Genomic DNA, 17,785 nt, shown 5'->3' with positions numbered 1-17,785 from the left:
TTACATTCTACCCTGGGCTTCATACAATCTTTTTTAGGACATTAACTAAAAGAAGAGGTTTCCAAGAGTCACAATTAACAGGACAGAGCTACAGGTCCTCACCAGTTAGAGAAGGATGCAGAAGTTTAGATTCTAATCACTCTTCTATACTAAGTTCTTGTCAAAAATGACAGGATGACACTACATTTCCTTCAAATACCTCTAAAAGTAGAACTACAGAAGCCATGAAAACGTGTCAGCAGATCTGAGAGAAACAGACTAAAAAGGAGAACCTCCCTTTAGCAGCTAGGAAGGAATTTACGTCAGAAGGCTCACAAGATGTTTTTATTCTGTTAATAGCCGTAATACGCTACACAGGCACTTTTACTCCACGGGGAATCAAATTTGGACTCTTCTCTTTGAGGTCTGTACAGTCTACTTAGCTAAAAGAGATGTTCTGGAAAGACAGACAGAAGTCCCACCTCATTTAAATAAGAGAGACTCTGAACCCCAACTCTGCCAGGACAGCTGGTGAAAATACTTCCTAAAATTGAAGAAAAATGTGTGAAAAATAACACATGTAAATTAAGAGAAAACTCCTCATCCTTGTATGATTAAAGTTTCCTACTTCCAAAAAAAAGACAGCAGCACAAACTTCCTTATGAAACTGAAGATGGAGGGTTTTTTATTCCAATTACTTTCCTTTATCCTCCACAAATTGATCGTATTTAAGAATGGCTAACATTGCTGTTATACTTGAAAGTCTGGTCAACAACTGGCAAAATAAGTTATGGATCTCTGAACACTTTGGCAGTCAAACTGCGCAGTATTTGTTAATCTGAACCATACAAGAAAATAAGTTCCAGATTTTGAATGAGAAAGAATCAACTGACATAGAAGTCTTTCTTTAGCACGCAGAGAATCATGCACAGAGAACCATGAGTGGCATTCTGCCATTGCACATTTCCAGAGAATGTCATTAAGCTGGTTTAACTCATGAGCTACCTAATAAAAAAAGAAAAAAAAAAAAAGCTAAGGAAGCAACCTTTATTTCCTGCTTAGTGGTCAAGAAATTGCTGAACATAGCAGATAAAGGATGAAGTATTTACTTTATGGACAACAAAAAAAAATAAATATTATTGTATGCTGCAGCATGAACAGGCAAAATTATCCATAAAGTAGCTTTTCTCTCTTGCAAAAAGGAGGATCTATTCTTCAATCTAAGGGGACTGTGCCTGAACGAATCCAGAAAAGTCATTCCTACGTACGTTAGTTTCAATGGGGGGTTCTGAATGGTAGGTTCACTGGTGCATTGTTGGGCAGTGTTTGTGGCTTGAGGGTTTTTTTAAGGAAGTGACAGGAGAGATATTGATTTCTGTTTTGGAAGACAGTCATTCAACATATGCTTTAGACTCTAACGAAACTTCTGAACAGATGCAAGAGAGGACAAAATTTCTTTGTAGCACTCCAAAGGAACATTTAAGTATATGAAAAACTGAAGATAGCTACAGCTTCCAAATAATAGATGAAAAATGTGTGTGCTTTTAGAAGATAAGACACTCCTTCAAATATTTCTTTCCACATTCAGAAGCATTCAGCACAAAAGGCATACTTAGCAACAAATATACAATTCCACAGAACGAAGTCATAACAGTTTTATTATAAGACTTTATAGACTGAAAGTAACATCATTTCCATATGAACCATTCAATACATGGATACTCAGTAAAGAAGGACAGTTGTAGCTATTTTATATCAGTGAGAATAGAAACACAGGCTATCCTTCCATAGAGGGAAGAAAATAAGAAAAACCAACACTTTCATGCACCGAATGCAACTTCAACATTCTGTATGTACACTTCATCATTACCTAGAAAAATGGATGAACTATTTGAACAGAGATAGCTGTATAGATAGTAGTTACTGAAGAACCTAAAATCAGCAGGACATATGGAAAGAAAAGAAGCAGAAGTAGTGAGTAATGTTCTGAGCAAGAGACAAAAACTTCAATTACCTGGCCATTCTGCTGTATAAACAAATATATTTTGCAGTCGTCACCACCACAAGCCAATATTGGTACTGGAAAAAAAAAAAAAAGGTCTTCATTACTCAAGTTACAAAATCAAATATTCTAGGACATTAAAAATTATATAAATAACATAAAAATCAATATAGTATCAATAAATATCTTAATACAAACAGGCAAGCATGATACCACTTTATGTTTTCCAAATTAGACAACTAATACTGTTTGAAATAAACTAGTATTTCAAGAATGCAAAACTTACAAGTTATTTTGGCATGTAAATAATATCTACAAATAGTTAAGATGCTAGAGTAGTTTCCTTCAAGCTCACATATCTATAGGAAGTTCAAGTATTAGGGATTTTTAATTAATTATGTTTAATTTATTGGTATCAACAGGCATTTGTTCCAAATACAACAGGAGCAAAGCAGCAAAACAAAGTGATTCGGAACCAATACAGTTCAACCTAAATCAATAGGTATATAGATGGAGGTAGCATAATTATTACACAGCAAATAAAAGGACAAAAAAAGGAAGGCAGACCACTACTCATTGTACACAAGGATATGAAAGTAGTTAACATTTTTAGACACCTACTCAAGTCTTGAGTAGCAGTTTACTTCTACAAGCTATCTAGAAAGTATGCAAAAAACGTAAGTCTACTTAATCTAACAAGACAAGGATATGTCTAAAGGGGAAAACAAGAGAAGTTAGGCAGTGTATTAGTTCATGTCTCCCACAGAAGATGACGGGGAAAAACAGTTAACCCTTACTCCACTCTTTTTGGGTCATAAAGATGAAGTTGTACTGCTAGGGATTGAAATAGCAAAAAAAAAGGAATTAATTAGAAAATTATGAAGAAATAAGTTATCAGGACTAGACATTCACATTTCTCAAGTCTGGGTAGAAAACAAAATACTAAATTTCACTAAAATCAACTACTTCATTTAAAAAAAACACCTAAATGTCATCCCTTTAAAAGAGGGAAAATTATCTTTATTATGGATAGACCAAAAAAATCAATTTGAATATTTGCAATAAGTTTAAGTTCTATGCTAATTTCCTCTTTCTGCCTGTAGCAAATCTGTGCCTAGTTATCTGCAATTCCTCTCGCACGTCTAAGTCACATTTCACATTCTCACACCTCCACCTGCTTCTCTCCAGTGTCTAAGTCACACTTCACCTCCATCTTCTCCTTGCCTTACATGGGGCCAAAAAAGACTGCTTTGGACTGGAGGTAATGAGTTGTTTTGAAAGAAGACCTGATCTTTACGTCCACGGAAATTGGGCAAGAGTGAGGGTTTTTTCCACAAAATATGATACAACGTATGTTCTTGGACCCTGTATCACCCTTTCCTGAGAAATACATTTTAGGGGCCATTATAGTAATTACATACTTATTCAATTGAATAAAAGTTTGATTAACAAAAAAAAGATGAGAATATTGATCTAGTTGCTGTACCAGACAAATGCAAAAGCTTTCACTCAAAAAGTTCTGTCAAAAAATATGTAAGTGGCAAAACCAGACTAGCATATAGTTTTTCACATAAATGTTCTAGAGTATTAGAATTTGGCTCTGACTCAGATGAAGTCCTGCAAAGGAAATAGAAAAAATGAATTGTAAACTGTGGTCCAATTGCAATGGGGACAGTGTGATCGGCAAAACTTTTTCAAGTTTGCTCACTCTTTTTTTCACCTGTTGCAGTTCAGTTCTGAGGAGACAACTCTTATTTGTCAGAGGCCAAGCTATGGCACCACAATTATCCAGGTAGTAAGAAGAATCAGTGTATGACAAAAGGGCAGATCAAGGCTTGTAAATTCTATTCCCAGCATTTCAGAAGCAGAGTTTCTGCAGACACTGCAAGGCAAAAAGCAACCAGACAAACAAGATAGCACGAAGCTTTCCTTCAAAAGTCCGGAAACAGCTGTAAAAAAACTCCTTAACTAAGAGGTTGCTAGTAAAGTGCTTAAGCTATACTCCAACTGCAAATGATCAGGTTTTTGAGCAGTCTGTTGGCTTTCCCCATTTGACTTCTTCACAGAAATGGTTCTTAACTTTTTTTTTTTAAAATCATTTATTTTCAAGGACAATCAGTTAAAATACTAGGCATCATGAACTTCAATGTCTTTTGAAAGTGAAAGCATATATTACGTATGATTCAATTTTCAATGAGAGCTTTAAATGTCTTTGCTTGGTGAAATTGGAGGTTTACTGTAAAACCTTCTAGTTCAGGAGAGTAGTTTAGAACTCTTAGAAAAGTAATTCTGTATTTAATTTCTGACTTAAGAACTGCAGATTGTCCTCAAGAGAAAAGCTTCTTTAAATCTTAATACAGCTGCCAACATAGCCTTCATAAAGATTTCAGAGCAACTCCTAAAGTTATCATATATCATTTTCCCCTGAAGCTCATTAAAATTCCAAATTGCCACTACAGATTAATGTTTCTGACAGAACGATCAGCAGTGAAATTTTTAATAATATATTTTAACTACTTTATTTAGATTTCAGAATTAACATACTCCTCTGAATAAAAACAGTCCAATTGTATGGACTACTACGTCAGGTTTAGGGAAAACACACAGAACATGGCTATGCTGTATTAAAAGCCCCTTTATAGATTTCTAGGGTAAACATTTCTAACCATACATTTATGGTTCATAATCTAAACTGTTTCTTGACGATTTTAGCAGCACAGATCATTCATACTGGAACTGGCATTAAAAACATAAATGCATAGGATTTTTTTTTTTAATTTCTGTACAAGACCTACACAAATTATTTATCATTTAAAAATAATTTCAGTTCTTCAGAAAAGTAAAGTACTCTTTTTCAGGTTATGAGCACTGTGTTGTTTTGGATAACTAATTTGAATTGGGATGGGAAGAGGCCATAATAAAGGATTGTCCTGCTCTGAATGCAACTTTAAGCAACACTGGGTCTTGGGGACTCTGGGAGATTTTCACAGCAAAACAAAATGCTTGCTATTCCAACATTTAAAGAAGCTTCAAGCACTCCATGCAATTTTTGTTTCAGAAGCAATTAGTTTTAAGAACATGATAATCTTCATTTAACATTTTTCCAAAATGAAGTCACTTCTCTTATACACAACATGATTTCAACATTAAATAGGTGCCCTAGAGTGTTACAGTGAGAATTTCTTACCTGTATAGTATCATAAACAAAGAAATAATCTATTGCTTTGCAATATGAATTTTATACTCATTAAACTGGCACTACAGACACTCCTAACAAAAATTCACAATGGAGGTAGTGATTCTAATTTACCCTCAAGCCTTTTAACTTCATCTCAACAACCACCTAACAGAATATTCACAGGAAAAAGAGAGAGAGAGAAGTTTACAGTTCTTTAACAGTGCAGATGCTGCTTTTGATACCAGACACACTCTGGAAATGGACATTAGCATTTCCAAACGGGACAATGCATCTTTATAGAGTTTTTGTATCTCCCAGAATTATCACAAGCCAAAAAATAAAATAGGTTTTTGTATAACAGCTCTGGAGGTGTACAATCAAACAACACATCAGCGTGGAACACATGCAGCAAAGCTGAAAACTCTAGATACAGTAAGAAACTTTAGTACTTTTTCCCCTTGGTAGCCTGGCACTCCTCCATCCAGGTGAAAGGCTCTAATGATACTTAAACACAAACCTAATTCAACGTATGTATCGGGCTTGATCATACATTTAGGGGTTTTTTTTAAGAAAAAAAAGCTTCTACAAATTTGCAACAGAAGAATGTGTCTGTGGCAGGCTACAAAATCTGAACATTTATGTTAAGAGAAAACTACATAAAGCATGCTGAATAGTCAGGTTAAACTTGTTCAGTATCTCAATTTTTTCACATTTAAGACTGAACAGGTGATAAACATTGCTCATTAATCTGCAATTTTTGATGCAGGCCTGCAGATTGTTTTTATGGATCTTGCCCTTCAATCCAAACAACAAGAACAAATATACACAGCAGCACCACAAGGACTGGGTGAAACTAACAGCATCGTCCCATCCTGTTCACTTACAGCCCTGTTACTCCCTTCTTAAGCACTCTGTCTCAAGAGTTCAACTAAAGAATTCCATTTGGGCATCATTTTGAAGAAACTGTAATCATCCAGTATTTTTCTAATTGCCAAGTAGAGTTCAGTGAAAATCTTTAGAAACAAGCAACAGCTTAGGCTGATTCTGTAGAAAACAAAAAATATGGCACAAGGATCTGGAGTCGGTCAAATTAAAATCTATTTGGGGGATTTCTTAGATCTTACATTTCCTGCATTGATATTCAAGATGTGCAGCTGTACTTACCATTGCTGCCAGGCAAGAAGGATAAGCAGACATCCATAACAAATCCATTTCCAAACTGCAGAATTTCAATGCATTTAGCTGGAAAACAAGAGCAGACAGCACTGATCTCATTCATTGTTAAGTATTAGTTATATTGTCATTTCCTACTACACTATGTAGTTCAAATCTCCCATTCAAATTTATTTTAAAGAGCTGAAAAACTTCTACTTTTTTCATAAGCCTAAATAATGTTACCTTCTGTGGGGCCCCAGAAATTTATCCAGAGTTTGCAGAGTTAGAAGATAAAGTCACTATTCTCTACCAAGTATTTAAGTTGCACAGCTTCGCTGCAGTAACACATCAGAAGCAATAAATATTGCAAATTATATCCTGTGACAACAGCATTCACTACACAGGAAGCTAAAATTGAACCCATTTACTACAAGAGCAGATAGAGAAATGAGCAGAAACCTGCAACCACCCCTGAGATCCCAGAGCGGTTATACTAGTAAGCCATCAAGATCAGAGTAATCAACTGGATAGCAGAAAAACCTCTCTACAGAAGCAGAATTGGTCCTTCCATCACTGGAACTCACAACAGCAAGACAAAAAGTAAAGGACAGGACTTCATGGTATTCTTTGAGAGCATGAGAAATGCCTTCCAGAACATGGGACTGAAGATTGGCAACTCCCAACTATTTCTCTCATGTAGGCAGGGAAATCTGAAATCCTCAAGTTCACCAGGTAAGGAAGAAAGTAGCTTGAGAGATGCAGTCAGTAAAACTCAACTAGCAAATAACACTTTAAATCTAGATTATCCACCCTATCTATTTCTTACATATTTCAAAGAGCTGTTCTCCCATGCGTCCATGCAATGACCTCGTTCACCAGAAGGTCAAGATCCTGTTATCCCAAACTTCTTTGGGCTCAAGTCAATAGGAACAAACAAGTGGCTAGTTTAACCTCACCTTTCTAATGCCAGCATTAATAATTTTACTAATGAATTTTACTTCACACACACATACAGCTAGTCTGCCCCCATGTTACAGGGCAAAATAATGGTTCAGCTCATCAGATTCTGAACACATATTAAAAACAAGTAAATTCAGCCAACACAACACTGATGAAAAAGATAAATCATTATGCAGAACAAATCTGACCCAAAGCTGTTAAACTAGTATAACCCTCAGCTTTCAAAGAGCAATACAGTGGTTTGACGTACTAAAGTTTGAAGAGAAATCAATGTAGTTGCATTAAAAGATGTTAGTATTTAGCCAAGTACTTCAATGGATTAAAGCATTCATCATTTTTAAGCCAGTATGTTGTCTCTAAGGTAAAAAAAAAAAGTTACCTTCTGAACCATGCCGAGACCAGATTCTCACAGTAGAGTCAGAAGCGGCAGAAGCTATTAGCAGATTTAAATCAGGTTCATCCGACTGGTAGACAGCATCCACAGCACAAACAGCTTCAGCATGGCCTTTGAGAGGAATGCTTTTCACAAGCTGAACACATCAGAAAGTTTTACAGAGTTTTAAATTCCAATAACTTATCTGAGAGAATTTTTAAAGCTATTTTAAGAAATAAAATAATTTAATACTGAAAACAAATTGTACACTTGCAATGGCAGAGCATCTGCCAAGCTATGCTTAAGCTATAGCACATTCCAGAAAAACATAGAGAAGGGATACAGCAGTAATGAGTATTAACTTGGTAAGATTTTGTTCAAAGCTGAGCAGAATTAAATGTTCCTGTGTACACTATACAAACCTCACCATTCCACCATAGAAGTTAAGAAGAGCAGTTTTCCTTCCTTTTTCTCCTTCTCTTGTCCCTCACCCTAAGGAACATCTCATAAAAGTTTGGAGAACCTTAGTGAAGGAGACAGAGCAGAGAACACAATGGAATAAGTAGCAGCTACAGCAGCTCTATCAGCAATGTTTAGTGTGTTCTCGCAAATCAAAACACCTTTTTCCTCCCTCAAAATACCAACATGAAAACCAAAACCTCTAAATTTAGACTTAAGTACCTACTTTCTTAATTAATGAATAAATACAGGTGATTCAATTTGTGACCAGTTCTTCATAAACACAAAGAACAAAAGAAGCAGCTTTTAATTCTGTGACCAGAAGTTGTTCAGCCTAAATTTGGGCATAAAAACACTTGACGTCTCCTTCCAAAATATAGCCTGGCAGGCCCCAGTAAGGATTTTTGATCAGTCCAACATGGAACTTTGCCAGGTTTTAAGAATTCACACAAGTCTAGAACTGTCATTAAAATGTGCACATTTAGCCACATTCTTTTTCAAAGACTGCCATGAGCCCGTGCACCACATCAGCAGAAAAGATTAGTAAAGAAATCTGTAAGTTATTTTAAATAAATAACTAAACATTTACAATGGATCAGGATCAGAAATTATTTATTTCTGAGAACATTCCCCCATCAAACTAGGTGCATTTCCCCCTAGTATGCATTCTCATGCATTTTAAAATGGCAAGTCTAATCTAGTTTCAGATAGCCTATGAAATGGGTTACCTACACAGCCATTCACAAACCAATGCCTAATAAGTAAGATTTTAAAAGTTAGATAATAAATTTAAAAAGTATTTTATCTGAATTTCAGTTCATTCTGAAAGCTCTTTTACACTATACTCCATTCTTTGCCTTACATTTTATAGTATGAATAATAAATTAGCAAGTCTCCTTACTTTTCTCTGAAAAAACTCAGTTGTTGCACATTTTCATTTTTTTTTAAACACTTACCCCAACCTGCATATCATTCTTGCAAGACTACCTATATACAAACACTACACTGTTACACAGGTTGACCAGAAATCACTACAAAATGGATATAAAGAAACGAAGGAGAAAGGTACGGGAAATGTCAACTCAAACCTCATGGTCTGAAGATTTTAAGGCAGTTTAAAGGCAAGAACTACATGAGATCAGAAAGCTGGTGACTCACGAACAGAAAAACTGGATCTTTTAGACATGCTAGACAAATCCACTTGATGACTGGCTAGCTAATTTCTTAATAAAGGCTGATTTGAAAAAGATAAACTAGAGAAAACAAGAAACAACATTTAAAGTAAAACATAGCATGATAGTATACCAACAATTTGAAGGAGATATACACAACATTCAATACTCAGGGTAAAATGAAGAGCTATGAATAAGAAATACAGACAAAACATAATTTGTAGTATGTGAGAAACTAGGGTGGGGGGAGCTTTAAAAAGAGGTTATTTCTGCTCACCTGATTATTCCACGTTCCTGTTCCATTCCATGTCCAAAGAATGAGTTGTTTATCAGATCCACCAGAAACTAACTCTGTTTCAGAAGCTAAAAAACCACATTTTGGTAAGTTTTGTGAACACTTACTTTGTAACAACAGTCAACAGCATAAGCAGTTACACTGGTTACTACTCACAAAATATGTACCAACTGTAAGCAAAGTTTCCATCAAAATAAAGTACAGCTAATATGAGTCGTGCTGTGCAGGACAGCTTAAAAGGAAAGGTATTCTCTAAGACAACATAAAAAGAAAAGTCACAGGAATATTTAAAGTTTTGCATGAATGTGATAAATATATCTTTCCAAAAAGATTCTCAAATCCAACAGTGTAATTTAATATTTGCTTTTTTTGTTTGGAGGATAGGAAAATAAAACAAGATAAATCTAACCAAAGAGAATTCAAAGCTTCACATGAAAATGTAACTCTCAAGTTCCCTGAAAATAATTTCTTTTAATCAGTTTTAAGAAGAAAATGTTTTAGTTCAACCAGTTGAAAGGATGGCAGTTTATATCACTATTAAAATGAATGTTTTCACCTCAGTAATTCCTCCCCCAAAAAGCAACAGGCACATTACATTAACGGTCCAATCAACGGCCCCATTTCACTTTGTCAGTGAGTTTCTATAAAGGCATAAGGGCAAGAATACATGCCTTTGAAAAGCCTGCACTAAGCAACTTTAAATCCTGAAATTACTCTCAAGCAAAAGCCTCATAAGGATCTCAAACATTTTATCTTGAAAGAATACTTCTTCGTGGATATGACCTCTATGAAATTTACAGCTTTATAGTCAGAGATTTCTTAAAAGGCATTGTAAACCAGTTTACAAAGTCAAACGATGCAAAACTCCAAACCCTTACTAAAGAGGCCGGTGGCAGCACAAGCATCAGAGCCGCAACCTGTCAGAGCCACCGCAGCCCCAGGCAGGGCAGCCTCCCTGGCTGGCGTTGACTGTGGGGCCTGGAGAAGACACCCGGCCGGACCCCCTCGCTTTACCGGGCAGCTCACCCGGGTTTCCTGGGTGTGAGAGACGAGAAACCAGGCCTGCGAGAAACTAAGAAAAACAGCCTGAGAAAGCAAAAGTTGAGGCTGATTAAAGAAATGCCTCAAACACTCGCAAGACAAAACTGTGAGTCACAGGGTGGATGGTGTGGAGGTCGAAGCTGATAAGGCTGCCCGAATAACACAAGATGCAGCTGGAGGAGGGAGCCCTGTGGAGACAGGACGGCTCTGCTCTGGTGCACCTGGACAAATTTCAAGGGCCATCTGTCCGGTGAATGACCTTTGCTTCATTATCCACAAAATGCATATTAAAGTTAACACCCCTCAATATGCTAACGAGGGCTAACATGATCATGCTAATTACATCATCCCATGAAACACCTTACCCCTCCCCGTACATGGGATACGTAGGCATGTGGGTCGACCTAGGGGACGGACCCAAGGACAGTGTGTATAAATCAAGGGGGGGAAGAAAGGGGGCAGCCCGGGAGAGTGCAGTGAAGCGAAGAAGACGGATGCAAGTGAAAAAGACGGCTGCCTCCTGTGCCTCCTGGAACCCTCGCCAGCGGGATCAGCGCAGAAACCCGGACCGGTGATCTGTATTTCCCCATTCCCTCTATCTCCCTCTTTTCCCCTTCCCCTTAAGAAATGCAAGGCATATGGTATTGCTTGCCACAACTTGCTATATACTTAGCCAATTACCGTGTGTTCAATTAGTACATTGTGGGTAGTTAATAAATGCTTGGACTTGGTTGTCCACTCCATTGGGGATTTGCGAATCTGAGTCACTTGTCTCCCTTTATCTGAGCGGGACATGACATTAAAATTGGCGTAGTCAGAAGGATCCCCTTCGGTATTGGAAAGTCTTATGAGATACTGGTTCTCTATCCGACAAACTCGGACAGGGAGAACTGGGAATTGGCCCCTCAGCTATATGCTGGGAGAGGGTCGGAGGGATACCAATTCTCCATCCAATAAGGGCAGGGAGAATTGGGAAATGACCCCTCAGCTATAAGCCAGGAGAGGTTCGAGCAGTGGCAAGTCATGACTGGCCAGGAAATGTCGGTGCTTGACTGCTCCACTATTTTTGAGAAACTGAAGGAGTATAAGGCTTGTCCTCCTCCTTTAGTAAAGGTTTGGGCCCACGATAATTGGCATAATCCGGAAGCAGTGGCAAGCTATATCAGTGTGCTTGAGGGGGTGCAAGGGTCGCGACCAGGCAAAGGAAAAGCTATAGTGTGCTCTGTATTAGGGGCAGCACTGACTGCAGCCCAAAAAGATAAACATGTTAAGAAACAACTAGAAGGGGAAATGATCAAATCCTTACAAGATCTGGTAAAAGCTCTCCAGGATCAATTGCTCGAGGAACGTAAGGTTACCGAACAAAAAGCTAAACTCTGGCAAGAGCAAACTGAAGTTTTGAAAAGCCAATTAGCTGATGAGCGTAACACCACTCAGCGACTTCACACGGCTCTGTTATATGCCTTGGACCGAGAAAAAATCTCACGGTCCAAAAAAGAGGGGAATGAACAAGAAACCTGCAACCGGACAGATCTCTGCTCTGTTCCGGATAGTGAACAGGGAGTTACGAATCTGGCAAAAGCAGCAGCCAGACCCTTGTATCCAACAAAGGATTTAGAGATAAGCCAAGAAATTTTTTACCCCAAAAATGAAAAGGCAAATTTAAGACCATTTATTAAAACGGAGACCACCGAGGGTCAGGGTGGAAGAGCTCCGCAGGTCACCATTCGAACTACACCATATCCAGCGACTGAGCTTGCGAAAATTCAAGAGAAATATACCAGACGAGCTCAGGAAACTGAGACTGAATACGTGTGGAGGGTATCTTTGACTGGTGGCGACCGAATCTTGTTATCAGACGATGAGGCCCAGGGGTACTGGGGGCCAGGGGTTTTCTTAGTTACCGATGACCAGAGAGCACCGTGGTCGTTAAGTCAACGAGCTGCTTATTGGGCTGGGGGTCTGGACCCCTTGGAAAGGGGGGATCCAGTATGTATTGAGACCCCAACCATAAATCATTTGACCAAAAGTCTGCAGAAAGCTGCTTGTCTCCAATTAATGCATGACAGGCATTTGGTTCCGCAGCAGTCTTCCCCGATGCTGTTAATTGCTAACCCCAATCAAATGACTCCCCTAATTCGGGGCTTGCCAGACTCTTTGAAATCACATGCAGTACAATTACAAGATCGTTTGCGGAATGCATTAGCCCCACGAGGGGGGAGATGGGCAGGGGGAGAACCCATGACTTGGGGAGAGATAGCTCAGGACTTAATAAATTACAGCCAGAGAATGGGCCTTACTGGGGGAATGGGTAAACCTAAGCCCTCGGTACGCAGAGTGAAACAGCAGGAAAATCTGTCTCCTTCCCCTCCGCATGTTTTAAGAGCAAAGAGAAACCTCTTGTGGACTGAGGGAATTGGACAGGGGATTCCCCGAGAGTTAATGGACGGTATGCCTACTAAAGTTTTAGAAAAGCTCATTCGAGCCTGGAAAGGCAAAAGGAAGCTGCCCCCCCCAACCGAGCAGACCTTTCAGGCGAAGGGAGGGACAGAACTGAAAACTAACGAGATGGTGGTAATTGCTTCTCAAACACCAACTGCCCCTGAAGAGGACTTGATTGATTTAGGGTCGGGAAACTGGATGTGCCATCCCCAGTAAGTGAGCCAGGGGATGGCGGGTGGGTCCACTTAAGGAGGCTCACAGAGAATACTAAAGGAGTCTTGTTGATTACCTTTCCGCTCAGCCCCCTTAAAACTCCAGTTACATTTCTAGTAGATACAGGGGCTCGGATCTCAGCACTCCAAGCTGATGTTGCCAAGCGGAATGGCATAATTGCTGACAAAAAGCAGATCTGGGTTACAGATGTTTTCAGGGACTCTAAGCCACAGCCGACTGCTCGGGTGAAATGCTGGTTACCTGGGAATGAAACTGCAACAGAGGCTATTATGATCCTGGGAAATTTCCCCACAAATATCCTGGGACTTAACCTATTGAAGGGACAAGCCTGGGTGGATTCAAAAGGAAGGGAATGGAAATTTGGGTCCCCAACTGCCTCTATAAGACTTTTACAGCAAGCGCCTGTGCTTCCTCCTTCTAAAATTGTTAATGTGAAACCTTACACCTTACTGTTAGGTGCCAGAGAGGGGATCGCTCCGGTAATAGCAGAGCTGTGGGAACAAGGGATAATCACTCCAACTCACTCACCCTGTAATTCCGCAGTGTGGCCAGTCCATAAACCTAATGGAAAGTGGTGACTGACAATTGACTATCAGCGATTAAATTCCAATACAGGTCCTCTAACAGCTGCAGTACTTAATATAGCTGAACTGATTGCAACCATACAGGAGGCAGATCACTCTGCCTTTACATGGGAAGGTGTGCAATTTACCTTTACACGTCTGCCCCAGGGATATTGTCATTCGCCGACCATTACTCATTATGCACTAGCACAGGAGCTTACTCAAATCCCTCCTAGGGAAGGGGTCAGGATATATCAATATATTGATGATGTTCTGATTGGTGGCTCTGATGCTGCTGCAGTGGGACAGACCCAGTCAGGAAATTGCCCTGCCCACCTACTAAACAACCAGGTGGATTATATTGGTCCTTTCCGGCTCTCTGAGGGAAAATGCTATGTATTGGTGGGGGTGGAAATAGTGTCAGGCCTAACCCAAACAAAAGCTGTATCTCGAGCAACTGCAGAAAATATGGTGAAGGGGTTAAAACGCCGGTTTAGCTGCTTACCTAAACCCAAATCAATCCAATCAGACAACGGTAGTCACTTTACTGCCGGGGTGGTTCAGGAGTGGGCTCAAGATGAAGGAATTCAGTGGATTTTCCATACTCCATACTATCCCCAAGGAAATGGGATTGTGGAACGCACCAACAGACTTTTAAGGCAGGCCCTAAAACCCCTTGAACCAGGATGGCCACAATGGGTGCCAGATGCAGTAATGAAGATAAACAGCTGGTGGGGAATTAATGGGTGCCCACGACTTACCACGTTCTGTCCTAAGCCTCCGTCCATACTCGCCGGGAAAAAAGAGACTAAAGACCCTGCAAATCCGCTCCATTATCCTGGACAACCTGTTCTAGTAGACTTGCCCACCGTGGGGCAAGTACCCCTAACCCTAAAAACTCCCATCAATATTTGTTCATTGGTGGCTACTGATGCCCATGGGAAAGAATACCGTATCAATACCAGGTGGATTGTCCCTTCTTTCTAACCATTGTTGTTTTGTTATGCATATATTTGTTTTACAGGGCATTGATCCTGGACGACAGGAGACCTATGTTACTTTTAGCGCTTTCGATAGTTATAGGCATTATTGGCTAGTTATTATTTGTAATCTGCTTATATTATTATATAATTTGTGGAATCATACCTGCTGAGTGTGGAATAAATCATTGCCAATCAATTACAATCAACAATCCAGGAAATTTTACAGGTACATTTAATGAGTTCACTTATTGGAATGCTAACCTGGAGTTGTGCCTTAAGTTACCTTATTGGGAAATTAAGGAAGCCTGTGACTCACCTGTGACTGCACACTGGTGTTTGCAAATACCAAACAGATTACAGTGCTAGCTCATATAACTGGATGTGGTCCTGACAACACCACATCCACCAACAGCAACATGAAGTAATCAAAGACTAGCTGGAGGGGTCTGATCCCACAAATTAAGCATTAATGAATTGTACCTGAATATTAAATTGTATTCCCATTTAAATCCTTATAGACCTGCTAATGTGACTGTATAACCTCAAATAGTTTTAAAAAATTTAACTTAGCAATTATATGTACTAACAAGGTATACCTTTAGGGAATTAAAGGTGCAGACCCAACAAGCATCTAAGATGGTGTTGCAGAATCCAGCTAGCATTGCTGAAGGAACACGGACTGTGCGGTGTGCTGAATCTAACTGAGGGAGAATGCTGCATCACCATCCACAATGCCACCACCTCTACAGAGGAGACCCGTGCCACGATGAAGAAGATCGCCAACAGGAACAGAGAACTTTTTCGACCGATGGACTGGTTTGATGGATGGAACCCTGGGTCATGGGTCACATCACTGGGATCCTCAGGACTCATGGGGTGGGGAAGATGGCTTGTAAATATTAGTACTGTGATATTATGCAAATTTTTGCTTTTAATACTATGCCTTGCAGCAGCTAGCTATATGCTCTCTCACCTTCTGTCTTCTTTTTCCCCTATACCTTTTGAGATCACAACGGTCAAAGAAGAACTCGGAGTGTTTGAGTCACGGGGTGGGATGTGAGAGACAAGAAACCAGGCCTGCGAGAAACTAAGAAAAACAGCCTGAGAAAGCAAAAGTTGAGGCTGATTAAAGAAATGCCTCAAACACTCGCAAGACAAAACTGTGAGTCACAGGGTGGATGGTGTGGAGGTCGAAGCTGATAAGGCTGCCCGAATAACACAAGATGCAGCTGGAGGAGGGAGCCCTGTGGAGACAGGACGGCTCTGCTCTGGTGCACCTGGACAAATTTCAAGGGCCATCTGTCCGGTGAATGACCTTTGCTTCATTATCCACAAAATGCATATTAAAGTTAACACCCCTCAGTATGCTAACGAGGGCTAACATGATCATGCTAATTACATCATCCCATGAAACACCTTACCCCTCCCCGTACATAGGATACGTAGGCATGTGGGTCGACCTAGGGGATGGACCCAAGGACAGTGTGTATAAATCAAGGGGGGGAAGAAAGGGGGCAGCCCGGGAGAGTGCAGTGAAGCGAAGAAGACGGATGCAAGTGAAAAAGACGGCTGCCTCCTGTGCCTCCTGGAACCCTCGCCAGCGGGATCAGCGCAGAAACCCAGACCGGTGATCTGTATTTCCCCATTCCCTCTATCTCCCTCTTTTCCCTTTCCCATTAAGAAATGCAAGGCATATGGTATTGCTTGCCACAACTTGCTATATACTTAGCCAATTACCGTGTGTTCAATTAGTACATTGTGGGTAGTTAATAAATGCTTGGACTTGGAGACTTGTCCACTCCATTGGGGGTTTGCGAATCTGAGTCACTTGTCTTCCTTTGTCTAAGCAGGATGTGACACTGGGTCCAATTCCTGCGGAGCCACCTATTAAAATCCCTACAGGGAGGCTGGGCTGAAGGGGAGAGGATGCTCTGCAGATCCCTATTCCTTTAAGTATACACCGCAGCCCCTCTGTTGCCGATCCTCCTGCCTCACCGCCCTAGCCAGGGGCTGGGCAGCAGCGCCCGCGGCCCGGGCCCCTGCCGCGGTCGGCAGACACAGACACGCACATGCAGACACGCAGACATGCAGACACACAGACACACACACACACAGAGACACCCACCCCCCCACACACACACACCCACCCACAGACACACACACAGACACACCCACACACACCCACCTACACACAGACACGCCCCCCCCCACGCCCCCCCACACACACACGCCCCCCCCCCCCAGACACACGCGCACACACAGACACACGCGCACACCCGCGGCCGCCCGACCCGAGAGGACGGGGAGGCGGAGGAGAAAGGCCGCGCTACTCACCGCCGTCCCGCCGGCGGACCCAGCGCACGCAGTTCACCCTGCCGGCGTGGCCGCGGAGGGCGGCGGCCGCCCGCCTCACCTGCGGGAGAGAGAAAGCACCCAGCGTGAGGCCGCGCTGCTGGTCCCGGCTCCGGTTCCTGGCCCCGGCCCCGCCCCGGCCCGCAGCGCCTCAGCTCACCGTCGGCTGGTAGAGGACGACGTCGCGGCAGCTGCCGAAGGCGAGGAGCCCCCCCCGCCCCCAGGACACAACCCCGCCGCCCGCCCGGTTGGCGCAGCAGGCGACATGACAGACTTCCACGGGCGCCGCCATCTTCCTCCCCGCCGCGTGCGCGACCTCGCGCAGCTCCCGTAGCAACGACCCCTGCGCGGCGCCCGAGGGGGCGGGGTCTGAGGCGGGAGGGGCGGGGCTGCCCGCGGCCTGAGGGGCGAGGAGGGCGGGCTGGGGGCGGGGGGCGCGGCTCAGGCCCAGCCCGGGCGGCCCCGGCTGCGCGGCCGTGGGGTGAGGGAGAGTCAGCGTAAGTCGGGGTGGCTGTGGAGAGACCCTGGCTCTGGGCTTGGTGTGAGGGAGCCCCGCGGGCCAGGCCTCGCCGTCACAGCCGCTAAAAAACAGGGCGT

The 17,785-nt window shown here is 41.7% G+C and overlaps 1 protein-coding gene and 1 long non-coding RNA gene across 3 annotated transcripts in view; one reads left to right on the top strand and one right to left on the bottom strand.

Annotated features, from left to right (window-relative positions):
* Window positions 1-17,495, bottom strand: part of ELP2 (elongator acetyltransferase complex subunit 2) — a 49,781-nt gene extending 32,286 nt beyond the window's left edge. Inside the window, exons 1-6 of one of the 2 annotated variants that reach the window (XM_074824131.1) lie at window positions 17,349-17,495; window positions 17,171-17,249; window positions 9,556-9,641; window positions 7,654-7,804; window positions 6,324-6,401; window positions 1,994-2,058 (exon numbers count right to left, since the gene is read on the bottom strand). In XM_074824131.1, coding sequence (XP_074680232.1) covers window positions 1,994-2,058; window positions 6,324-6,401; window positions 7,654-7,804; window positions 9,556-9,641; window positions 17,171-17,249; window positions 17,349-17,480 — 591 coding nt within the window. In that variant the 5' untranslated portion in view covers window positions 17,481-17,495. Of the gene's footprint in view, window positions 1-1,993; window positions 2,059-6,323; window positions 6,402-7,653; window positions 7,805-8,074; window positions 8,168-9,555; window positions 9,642-17,170; window positions 17,250-17,348 lie in introns of those variants that run through there. The other variant, XM_074824122.1, reaches the window with a different exon arrangement.
* LOC141923279 (uncharacterized) lies at window positions 10,617-16,654 on the top strand. The gene is made up of 2 exons (XR_012623248.1): window positions 10,617-11,185; window positions 15,439-16,654. It is a non-coding gene; the product is annotated as an uncharacterized LOC141923279 (long non-coding RNA).
* Window positions 17,496-17,785: the final 290 nt, after the last annotated feature.

The sequence above is a fragment of the Strix aluco genome, chromosome 1 (assembly GCF_031877795.1).
Source record: "Strix aluco isolate bStrAlu1 chromosome 1, bStrAlu1.hap1, whole genome shotgun sequence".
NCBI lineage: Eukaryota > Metazoa > Chordata > Aves > Strigiformes > Strigidae > Strix > Strix aluco.
The sequence above is the reverse complement of the archived record's forward strand: the minus strand, read 5'-3'. Positions and strand labels throughout refer to the sequence as shown.